This window comes from Bombina bombina, chromosome 5 (assembly GCF_027579735.1).
Source record: "Bombina bombina isolate aBomBom1 chromosome 5, aBomBom1.pri, whole genome shotgun sequence".
Taxonomy (NCBI): Eukaryota; Metazoa; Chordata; class Amphibia; order Anura; family Bombinatoridae; genus Bombina; species Bombina bombina.
Genome location: NC_069503.1, coordinates 349,846,301 through 349,858,918, shown reverse-complemented (window position 1 = coordinate 349,858,918; position 12,618 = coordinate 349,846,301). Strand labels below are relative to the sequence as shown.

The following is a 12,618-nucleotide window of genomic DNA, read 5'->3' as shown; positions in this document are numbered from 1 at the left end:
ATGTACAAAAGTCTGAGAGGGGAACAGCACCTGGGAGTGTGGAGTGTGCACGGTAGACCAAGGGCGCTGCCAAGCCCCAGACACATAGAAAAGATAAGCAAGGTCTCCAGCACTTTGTCAAACCAACTTTATTCAGACACAAATAGCGACGTTTCGGTGTCACAGCACCTTATTCATGCTTGATATTAATACAATGGCCATATTGCATCTTTAAATACCCAAATTTTGGCGCCCTCTCAAATTGTTGTGTGGAGAGGGCTCCCACTAGTGGCCAGATAATATACATACACGTACAAAACTTATGTACAAATTGAATCATTGAATCATGAATAAGGTGCTGTGACACCGAAACGTCGCTATTTGTGTCTGAATAAAGTTGGTTTGACAAAGTGCTGGAGACCTTGCTTATCTTTGCCATATAATGTAGGTAGACCGGTGTCATATCAATAATGGTAGAAGTTAATTCACTCCTGCTTTAAGGGGCTTTTGCAAAGCGTGTGCAGGCATAGTCACTACAGAGTATGTAAAGTCTGCTTAATAGAACAAGGTTGGTGTCAAAGATTTGGCTAGAGTGCAGCGCTGTGGAAAGGGGCCTGCTTGCAGAAGATACTCCCATAACTCCGGGAATAGGCCAGTATGTCTGCGGAGGTTCTGAGACAGTCGCCCATTGGTGCTTATCGGGAAAACTCTCTTACCACTCATTTTCTCTTGGGTTGCGTCTACCCCTGGCTGAACATCTTGGGGTGTCCCGCTGCCTCCCGATCCAGTATCAGAGTGGCTAGCTACATGGTGAGTCTCCTTTATAGGCACCCCGCATTCTCCTAAATGTGTTTCCATAAGCTCCGGAGCACAGCTCAACATTAAAGGCGTTTGGCAGGTAGGTGCTGGCATATGCGTTACCCATCCCACTGGGCAATCGTTGTCATCGAGCTTCGAGATTTAGAGGATATTACTCGGAAATGCCATCTGAATTGTAGCTTTGAGTGGGCGTGCTGTACTTGCATGCTGCTGTTGCGAAGGCCCGTTGAAGAAAGATATTTCATGAAGTAGTTGTTTCTTAAAGTCCCTTAGTAGATTCTGTATAGTGCTACATATAACCTCCATAGTTACTACTTAATTGAAACCCCATAACAGTCAATTGTTGTATATTTATTGCTGCAGCCTTAATGCAAGTGGGCACAATTGTTCACTTTATGAGTAGGCCACGCGGTATAGGCTGGAAAACGGGTTTGAAAGGCGCTCCCAAGCTTTCTCAAAGTGTAATAGGAAAATCCTCAGATAGGGATCTAAAGTGTAGTTCACAAATATTATAAATAGTTCAAAGAGGAAGCCCCAAAATCTATAGTAAGCCTGGGAGCTCCGTCCATGTGTGTCAAGCCTCTTCAGCAGTTGGCTCCGCCCCCCTGGACTGACTACTATTTAACATTACAATAGCCTCCAAATTACTAAATCCTTTAACGATACCCCTAAATATGACCAACATGCAAGGGGAGGTTTTCTTGACATGCTCTCATACTCAACAACGGGCATCAAGATCAGAACAAGAAAGCTTCCTCTGCTTCAATACAGATGGATATAAAATGATTTTACTCAGCAGAAACTAGTATGAAGATATTTTTGGAGGCATCACATTCAGATATCTGGATTGTTGTCGATGGGACGGCACAATATATGGCTCACAATTAATCTAAGGTAAAGTCTTACCTTAGATTAAGCTGCAAATCGCATCCTGCACCCTTTCTATATCATGCAGCAAGAACAGTAAAAAAGTTTTTTTAAATTAATAGTGTTTCTGGCAGTATGAAATGGCTGCCAAGCTCAGCCCACTGATGACATTACGAACTGGGCTGCATCTAGGCACTCTGCTAAATAGAACACAACTAACAAAGTAATTGTAATATGATATACATTTGTATATAGATAGCTCTGATCTGTGTATCAAATTATGACTTAGCCCAAAAGACGATAAAAAAAAAATAAAAAATTGTAAATTAATTCATGCATACTTTAAAGTTTATTAACAAAATGATTTGAAGTTTATCCACACATACAATAGCATAAGCTAAAATTAAAAACACTTGAACCCAGTCATATCATTAACCTTCCTTATTGATTATGGTTAAATTGATGAAAATATCAAAGTCATCAGTATTGAAATAAATATAAGCTAAGCCCTTACAATCCGAGGGCTAATTATAGTTATTATTACTGTTATAAATATGTTGCTGGACAGATAAATATAAGAAAACATAATTTATGTAAGAACTTACCTGATAAATTCATTTCTTTCATATTAGCAAGAGTCCATGAGCTAGTGACGTATGGGATATACATTCCTACCAGGAGGGGCAAAGTTTCCCAAACCTCAAAATGCCTATAAATACACCCCTCACCACACCCACAATTCAGTTTAACGAATAGCCAAGAAGTGGGGTGATAAAAAAGTGCGAAAGCATATAAAATAAGGAATTGGAATAATTGTGCTTTATACAAAATCATAACCACCACAAAAAAAGGGCGGGCCTCATAAACTCTTGCTAATATGAAAGAAATGAATTTATCAGGTAAGTTCTTACATAAATTATGTTTTCTTTCATGTAATTAGCAAGAGTCCATGAGCTAGTGACGTATGGGATAATGATTACCCAAGATGTGGATCTTTCCACACAAGAGTCACTAGAGAGGGAGGGATAAAATAAAGACAGCCAATTCCTGCTGAAAATAATCCACACCCAAAATAAAGTTTAATGAAAAACATAAGCAGAAGATTCAAACTGAAACCGCTGCCTGAAGTACTTTTCTACCAAAAACTGCTTCAGAAGAAGAAAATACATCAAAATGGTAGAATTTAGTAAAAGTATGCAAAGAGGACCAAGTTGCTGCTTTGCAAATCTGATCAACCGAAGCTTCATTCCTAAACGCCCAGGAAGTAGAAACTGACCTAGTAGAATGAGCTGTAATCCTCTGAGGCGGAGTTTTACCCGACTCAACATAGGCAAGATGAATTAAAGATTTCAACCAAGATGCCAAAGAAATGGCAGAAGCTTTCTGGCCTTTTCTAGAACCGGAAAAGATAATAAATAGACTAGAAGTCTTTCGGAAAGATTTAGTAGCTTCAACATAATATTTCAAAGCTCTAACAACATCCAAAGAATGCAACGATTTCTCCTTAGAATTCTTAGGATTAGGACATAATGAAGGAACTACAATTTCTCTACTAATGTTGTTGGAATTCACAACTTTAGGTAAAAATTCAAAAGAAGTTCGCAACACCGCCTTATCCTGATGAAAAATCAGAAAAGGAGACTCACAAGAAAGAGCAGATAATTCAGAAACTCTTCTGGCAGAAGAGATGGCCAAAAGGAACAAAACTTTCCAAGAAAGTAATTTAATGTCCAATGAATGCATAGGTTCAAATGGAGGAGCTTGAAGAGCCCCCAGAACCAAATTCAAACTCCAAGGAGGAGAAATTGACTTAATGACAGGCTTTATACGAACCAAAGCTTGTACAAAACAATGAATATCAGGAAGAATAGCAATCTTTCTGTGAAAAAGAACAGAAAGAGCAGAGATTTGTCCTTTCAAGGAACTTGCGGACAAACCCTTATCTAAACCATCCTGAAGAAACTGTAATATTCTCGGTATTCTAAAAGAATGCCAAGAAAAATGATGAGAAAGACACCAAGAAATATAAGTCTTCCAGACTCTATAATATATCTCTCTAGATACAGATTTACGAGCCTGTAACATAGTATTAATCACAGAGTCAGAGAAACCTCTTTGACCAAGAATCAAGCGTTCAATCTCCATACCTTTAAATTTAAGGATTTCAGATCCTGATGGAAAAAAGGACCTTGAGACAGAAGGTCTGGTCTTAACGGAAGAGTCCACGGTTGGCAAGAGGCCATCCAGACAAGATCCGCATACCAAAACCTGTGAGGCCATGCCGGAGCTACCAGCAGAACAAACTAGCATTCCTTCAGAATCTTGGAGATTACTCTTGGAAGAAGAACTAGAGGCGGAAAGATATAGGCAGGATGATACTTCCAAGGAAGTGATAATGCATCCACTGCCTCCGCTTGAGGATCCCGGGATCTGGACAGATACCTGGGAAGTTTCTTGTTTAGATGAGACGCCATCAGATCTATTTCTGGAAGTTCCCACATTTGAACAATCTGAAGAAATACCTCTGGGTGAAGAGACCATTCGCCCGGATGCAACGTTTGGCGACTGAGATAATCCGCTTCCCAATTGTCTATACCTGGGATATGAACCGCAGAGATTAGACAGGAGCTGGATTCCGCCCAAATCAAAATTCGAGATACTTCTTTCATAGCCAGAGGACTGTGAGTCCCTCCTTGATGATTGATGTATGCCACAGTTGTGACATTGTCTGTCTGAAAACAAATGAACGATTCTCTCTTCAGAAGAGGCCAAAACTGAAGAGCTCTGAAAATTGCACGGAGTTCCAAAATATTGATCGGTAATCTCACCTCCTGAGATTCCCAAACTCCTTGTGCCGTCAGAGATCGCCACACAGCTCCCCAACCTGTGAGACTTGCATCTGTTGAAATTACAGTCCAGGTCGGAAGCACAAAAGAAGCCCCCTGAATTAAACGATGGTGATCTGTCCACCACGTTAGAGAGTGTCGAACAATCGGTTTTAAAGATATTAATTGAGATATCTTTGTGTAATCCTTGCACCATTGATTCAGCATACAAAGCTGAAGAGGTCGCATGTGAAAACGAGCAAAGGGGATCGCGTCCGATGCAGCAGTCATAAGACCTAGAATTTCCATGCATAAAGCTACCGAAGGTAATGATTGTGACTGAAGGTTTCGACAAGCTGCAATCAATTTTAGACGTCTCTTGTCTGTTAAAGACAGAGTCATGGACACTGAATCTATCTGGAAACCCAGAAAGGTTACCCTTGTCTGAGGAATCAAAGAACTTTTTGGTAAATTGATCCTCCAACCATGATCTTGAAGAAACAACACAAGTCGATTCGTATGAGATTCTGCTAAATGTAAAGACTGAGCAAGTACCAAGATATCGTCCAAATAAGGAAATACCACAATACCCTGTTCTCTGATTACAGACAGAAGGGCACCGAGAACCTTTGAAAAAATTCTTGGAGCTGTAGCTAGGCCAAACGGTAGAGCCACAAACTGGTAATGCTTGTCCAGAAAAGAGAATCTCAGGAACTGATAATGATCTGGATGAATCGGAATATGCAGATATGCATCCTGTAAATCTATTGTGGACATATAATTCCCTTGCTGAACAAAAGGCAAGATAGTCCTTACAGTTACCATCTTGAACGTTGGTATCCTTACATAACGATTCAATATTTTTAGATCCAGAACTGGTCTGAAGGAATTCTCCTTCTTTGGTACAATGAAGAGATTTGAATAAAACCCCATCCCCTGTTCCGGAACTGGAACTGGCATAATTACTCCAGCCAACTCTAGATCTGAAACACAATTCAGAAATGCTTGAGCTTTCACTGGATTTACTGGGACACGGGAAAGAAAAAATCTCTTTGCAGGAGGTCTCATCTTGAAACCAATTCTGTACCCTTCTGAAACAATGTTCTGAATCCAAAGATAGTGAACAGAATTGATCCAAATTTCTTTGAAAAAACGTAACCTGCCCCCTACCAGCTGAGCTGGAATGAGGGCCGCACCTTCATGTGGACTTAGAAGCAGGCTTTGCCTTTCTAGCAGGCTTGGATTTATTCCAGACTGGAGATGGTTTCCAAACTGAAACTGCTCCTGAGGATGAAGGATCAGGCTTTTGTTCTTTGTTGAAACGAAAGGAACGAAAACGATTATTAGCCCTGTTTTTACCTTTAGATTTTTTATCCTGTGGTAAAAAAGTTCCTTTCCCACCAGTAACAGTTGAAATAATAGAATCCAACTGAGAACCAAATAATTTGTTACCCTGGAAAGAAATGGAAAGTAGAGTTGATTTAGAAGCCATATCAGCATTCCAAGTCTTAAGCCATAAAGCTCTTCTAGCTAAAATAGCTAGAGACATAAACCTGACATCAACTCTGATAATATCAAAAATGGCATCACAGATAAAATTATTAGCATGCTGAAGAAGAATAATAATATCATGAGAATCATGATTTGTTACTTGTTGCGCTAAAGTTTCCAACCAAAAAGTTGAAGCTGCAGCAACATCAGCCAATGATATAGCAGGTCTAAGAAGATTACCTGAACACAGATAAGCTTTTCTTAGAAAGGATTCAATTTTCCTATCTAAAGGATCTTTAAACGAAGTACCATCTGACGTAGGAATGGTAGTACGTTTAGCAAGGGTAGAAATAGCCCCATCAACTTTAGGGATTTTGTCCCAAAATTCTAACCTGTCAGACGGTACAGGATATAATTGCTTAAAACGTTTAGAAGGAGTAAATGAATTACCCAATTTATCCCATTCTTTGGAAATTACTGCAGAAATAGCATTAGGAACAGGAAAAACTTCTGGAATAACCACAGGAGATTTAAATACCTTATCTAAACGTTTAGAATTAGTATCAAGAGGACCAGAATCCTCTATTTCTAAAGCAATTAATACTTCTTTAAGTAAAGAACGAATAAATTCCATTTTAAATAAATATGAAGATTTATCAGCATCAATCTCTGAAACAGAATCCTCTGAACCAGAAGAGTCATCAGAATCAGAATGATGATGTTCATTTAAAAATTCATCTGTAGGGAGAGAGGTTTTAAAAGATTTTTTACGTTTACTAGAAGGAGAAATAACAGACATAGCCTTCTTGATGGATTCAGAAACAAAATCTCTTATGTTATCAGGAACATTCTGCACCTTAGATGTTGAAGGAACTGCAACAGACAATGGTACTTTACTAAAGGAAATATTATCTGCATTAACAAGTTTGTCATGACAATTAATACAAACAACAGCCGGAGGAATAGCTACCAAAAGTTTATAGCAGATACACTTAGCTTTGGTAGATCCAGCACTAGACAGCGATTTTCCTGTAGTATCTTCTGACTCAGATGCAACGTGAGACATCTTGCAATATGTAAGAGAAAAAACAACATATAAAGCAAAATTGATCAAATTCCTTAAATGACAGTTTCAGGAATGGGAAAAAATGCCAAAGAACAAGCTTCTAGCAACCAGAAGCAATGAAAAATGAGACTTAAATAATGTGGAGACAAAAGCGACGCCCATATTTTTTTTTAGCGCCAAATAAGACGCCCACATTATTTGGCGCCTAAATGCTTTTGGCGCCAAAAATGACGCCACATCCGGAACGCCAACATTTTTGGCTCAAAATAACGTCAAAAAATGACGCAACTTCCGGCGACACGTATGACGCCGGAAACGGAAAAGAATTTTTGCGCAAAAAAAGTCCGCGCCAAGAATGACGCAATAAAATGAAGCATTTTCAGCCCCCGCGAGCCTAACAGCCCACAGGGAAAAAAAGTCAAATTTTTGAAGGTAAGAAAAAATGAATAATTCAAATGCATTATCCCAAATATGAAACTGACTGTCTGAAAAATAAGGAAAGTTGAACATTCTGAGTCAAGGCAAATAAATGTTTGAATACATATATTTAGAACTTTATAAACAAAGTGCCCAACCATAGCTTAGAGTGTCACAGAAAATAAGATTTACTTACCCCAGGACACTCATCTAGATGTTTGTAGAAAGCCAAACCAGTACTGAAACGAGAATCAGCAGAGGTAATGGTATATATAAGAGTATATCGTCGATCTGAAAAGGGAGGTAAGAGATGAATCTCTACGACCGATAACAGAGAACCTATGAAATAGACCCCGTAGAAGGAGATCACTGCATTCAAATAGGCAATACTCTCCTCACATCCCTCTGACATTCACTGCACGCTGAGAGGAAAACCGGGCTCCAACTTGCTGCGGAGCGCATATCAACGTAGAATCTAGCACAAACTTACTTCACCACCTCCATCGGAGGCAAAGTTTGTAAAACTGAATTGTGGGTGTGGTGAGGGGTGTATTTATAGGCATTTTGAGGTTTGGGAAACTTTGCCCCTCCTGGTAGGAATGTATATCCCATACGTCACTAGCTCATGGACTCTTGCTAATTACATGAAAGAAATACGTTTTTTTTTAAATATTTTGTTACAACATGGGTAAGCAGTTAAAAAGTGGGAGAGACAGAACGTCTCCCAAAGGACCCCTGAAGCGCGTTTCGCAAAACCGCTTCCTCTGACCCCCTCTGAAGAAGCGTTTTTTGTGAAACGCGCATCAGGGGTCCTTTGGGAGACGTTCTGTCTCTCCCACTTTTTAACTGCTTACACATGTTGTAACAAAATATTAAAAAAAAACGTATTTCTTATATTTATCTGTCCAGTAGTGTATTTATAACAGTAATAATAACTATAATTAGCCCTCGGATTGTAAGGCCTTAGCTTATATTTATTTAAATACTGCTGGATTTGATATTTTCATCAATTTAACCATAATCAATAAGGAAGGTTAATGATATGACTGGGTTCAAGTGTTTTTAATTTTAGCTTATGCTATTGTATGTGTGGATAAACTTCAAATCATTTTGTTAATAAACTTTAAAGTATGCATGAATTAATTTACAATTTTTTTTTTTTTTTTTTATCGTCTTTTGGGCTAAGTCATAATTTGATACACAGATCAGAGCTATCTATATACAATTGTATATCTTATTACAATTACTTTGTTAGCTGTGTTCTGTTTCTGGCTCTGAATCTGTGGCAGGAAGTCCTAACCTCTATATATTATACTATTTATTTTACTTCATTTGCTACAATATATTGGTCTCCTGCCCATAACACACTTTGCCCTCCCCCACCTCTTATTAATTCTAACTCTGCTAAATAGCATTGACAGTCTGTTGTATTCAACTAGTGAGCCTTTTGTGATTGGATGCCATATGCAGCCAAGATCATGATGTCATCAATGCGCTGAGCTTGGCAGCCATTTCATACTGGCCAGAAGCACTATTCATTTAAAGAGAACTTTTTTACTGTTCCTGCTGCATGATATAGAAAGGGTGCAGGAGGTTATTTGCAGCTTAATCTAAGGCAGGGGTGTCCAAACTTTGCTCTCCAGAGGTTTTGGAACTACATTTCCGATGATGCTCAGCCAGCATTTTATCTACCTGAGCATCATGGGAAATGTAGTTCCAAAACCTCTGGAGAGCAAAGTTTGGACACCCCTGATCTAAGGTAAGACTTTAAGATGACTAAGGTGTAGACTGTCCCTTTAACACAAATATTTCCAGATCAAGTTTGGTTTTCAGCCCCAAAACGGAGTTACAAATGAGTACATTTCTTATTATCGCCATAATATACACACTCTTATAACATGACTACTTGCAAATTTCACTTTAAGAATATAATTGAGTGTATACTTATTTACTATCATAATGTTATGCCAGGGATGGAGATTGGGTTAAGTAGAAGCTGATTAATATTATTCTCTGGGTTTATAAATATACTTTTAATAATATGATTTAGTAGTTATATTTACCTTAAGTTATCTTTGTAAGCAATTTAACATTTTATACAGTAACAAAGGGAGATAAATGAATTTCTACTCAGTACATTCTTCTGATCACATATAACTTAAATGTGATCAGAAGAATGTACTGAATAGAGATTCATTTATCTCCCTTCGTTACTGAATAAAATATTAATTTGCTATGTAGGTTGCCTGTTTGTCTATAGATTTTTAGAGGAATGAGCTCCCTCTTGCATGTTAAAGGGATATGAAACCCACATTTTTCTTTGATGATTCAGATAGAGCATGCCATTTTAAGCAACTTTCTAATTTAATCCCATTATCAATTTGTCGTTGTTCTCTTGGTATGCTTTGTTGAATGAGCAGCAATGCACTACTGGTTGCTGACTGAAAACATGGGTGAGCCAATGACAATCGATATATATATATATATATATATATATATATATATATATATATATATATATATATATATATATATATATATATATACATACTGCCACCAATCAGCAGCTAGAACCTAGGTTCTTTGTTGCTCCTGAGCTTTCACAGATAAACCTTTCAGCAAATGATAACAAGAGAAGGAAGCAAATTAAATAATAGAAGCAAATTGGAAAGTTGTTTAAAATTGTATTCTCTATCTGAATCATGAGTAAGAAAAATTTGGGGTTTTATTTCTCTTTAACATTTACTTTATATTTTATATTATTCAGCATGATGTCAATTTCTCTATTTGTCCACTAGATGGCCTCATCATTACAGCAAAGTATATTATGTTATCACATCTATAAATGCTAAAAAAAAATCCATCCCTAACTCACAAAATATTATATACAACCTAGTTGATTATCATTTCTTATTTCCTATTTATATACTAGGCACTACATTTTTGAAAGAAGACTTAATTTACTAGGTGCTGTTTGTGTTGCAGAACAATAACTGGTTCAGCTCTAGCCTTATTTTGCTATTTTTTATACTATCTTGCTCATATAGTTCTAGTTTTGTTTTGTTTTTGACTATTAAAAAGTCCTAAATATTTATGATATTACTAAGGACCCAAATAAAATTAAAATGGCAGCAGAGATTGCCAATTTATAACACTATTAAACACAATAGTTGCTAATCTGTTGTCATTTATAGTTCCTGATCTACACACTCCTAGGCCTACCTAGGTATGCTCTTCAACAAATAATACAAAAAGAACAAAGTACATTTTTAATTGTATGCTCTATTGAATCATGAAAGAAACATTTTAGGTTTCATGTCCCTTAAATATTCCCATGGTTAGAGAAGTGATTGGTTAGAGAAGTGATTGGCCATTCTAGTCAGATGCCGAAATAAACAAAACAAAAATAAATAGCCTTAAAGGGACAGTGTAGTCAAAATTAAACTTTCATTATTCAGATAGGACTTGTAATTTTAATCAACTTTCCAATTTACTTTTATAAAATTTGCTTTGTTATCTTGGTATTCTTAGTTGAAACTAAACCTAGGTAGACTCATATGCTAATTTCTAAGCCCTTGAAGGCCCTCTTGTCACATGCTTTTTTAATTGCTTTTCACAACAAGAGACTTATAGTTCATGTGGGTCATATAGATAACACTGTGCCCACGCCTGGGGAGTTATTTAATAAATGCAATTCAATAGATAATAAACAGTCACAGTCATGTGATCAGGGGGCTGACAGAAGATGCTTAGATACAAGGTAATCACATAGGTAAAAAAGTATATTAATATAACTGTGTTGGTTATGCAAAACTGGGGAATGGGTAATATAGGGATTATCTATCTTTTAAAACAATAACAATTCTATTGTAGACTGTCCCTTTAAAAAGATAAGACAAATGTAGTTTACTTCTATAGGACTTGAAAACCTACTTCACTCAGAATATTCCCTCTTTCAAGTCATTTATTTTTAAGTCCAGTGAGCTATTTATCACAAAGTTTATACAATATTTTCAGACTCACTTTGAAATAGCTGTTCTCCCCAGGACCTATTTAATTGGCACATTACCCTGCTGATTTTATTCACCATCCTGCTAAAATCTAAGCTAAAAAATGTTTGTTACACAGATTATTACTAAATCAGTTTCTGTTAAATTATGCAATTGATTTGTGCTTTGGATATCTTAATCAGCCTTAACAAATTTTTAAAAAAAATGCTATAATTGTACAAAGAATTACACTGCCACCACCCAGGCTGTCAACATTTTGTGCAGAGAACAGTAATGACGTTTTTGGAACATAAGGTTTTTGACATGTATACTTACCTATGCCACTGTCATCTAGTCTCATATAGCCCTCTGCAAGTGAGCTAAATCCTGTCAGTCCTCCCATCGCAGCATAAGGAACCTCCTTCCCTACTGGTTTTCCCTGGGCAAGCCTTTCTTCCTTTGTCTCCACTACAGTTTCATGGGCATAGGCTGGCTGTGCACATCCACATGTGAAGGAACTATGGAAACCTGAACATTTTGAACCTATATTAGAGAAAACAAAACTGTTTTACCACATAATTTGTTAAGAAAGTAACACATCAAACAGAAGGGTTGGAGACACTAGATTGTATGACCTCACACATTGCCTCCTGACCATGCATCTTTACAAATGAGCATGCATAAACCTTAAAGGAATAGTTTAGTCAAAATTAAAAATTCATGATTCAGAGCATGTAATTTTAAGCAACATTCTAATTTACTTCTGTCATCAATTTTTATTTGTTCTCTTGGTATCTTTATTTTAAAAAGCAGCAATGTAAGCATAAGAGCCGGCCCATTTTGGGTTCAGCGTCTGGGTAGTGCTTGCTGATTGGTGTCTAAATGTAGCCATCACTTAGCAAGAGCTACCCAGGTGCTGAACCAAAAATGGGCTGGCTCCTAAGCTTAAATTCAAATAAAGAAGAAAAATTGACAATAGGAGTAAATTAGAAAGTTGCTTAAAATTGCATGTTCCAACTGAATCATGAAAGTTTAATTCTCACTAGACTATCCCTTTAAGCAGTCTGTCGGGGCAGTGTGTGTAACAATATTATACAAGCAACCTGTAGAGGTAGACAGGGGCAGGTGGTGACACCATTGTACACTCACTTTCTACTGCTGCACA

At 37.3% G+C, this 12,618-nt stretch overlaps 1 protein-coding gene across 1 annotated transcript in view; it reads right to left on the bottom strand.

Annotated features, from left to right (window-relative positions):
- FAM221A (family with sequence similarity 221 member A) overlaps nt 1-12,618 on the bottom strand; it is a 148,093-nt gene that overhangs the window by 88,351 nt on the left and 47,124 nt on the right. The window contains 1 exon segment of the mRNA XM_053714149.1: nt 11,790-11,996. Coding sequence (XP_053570124.1) covers nt 11,790-11,996 — 207 coding nt within the window.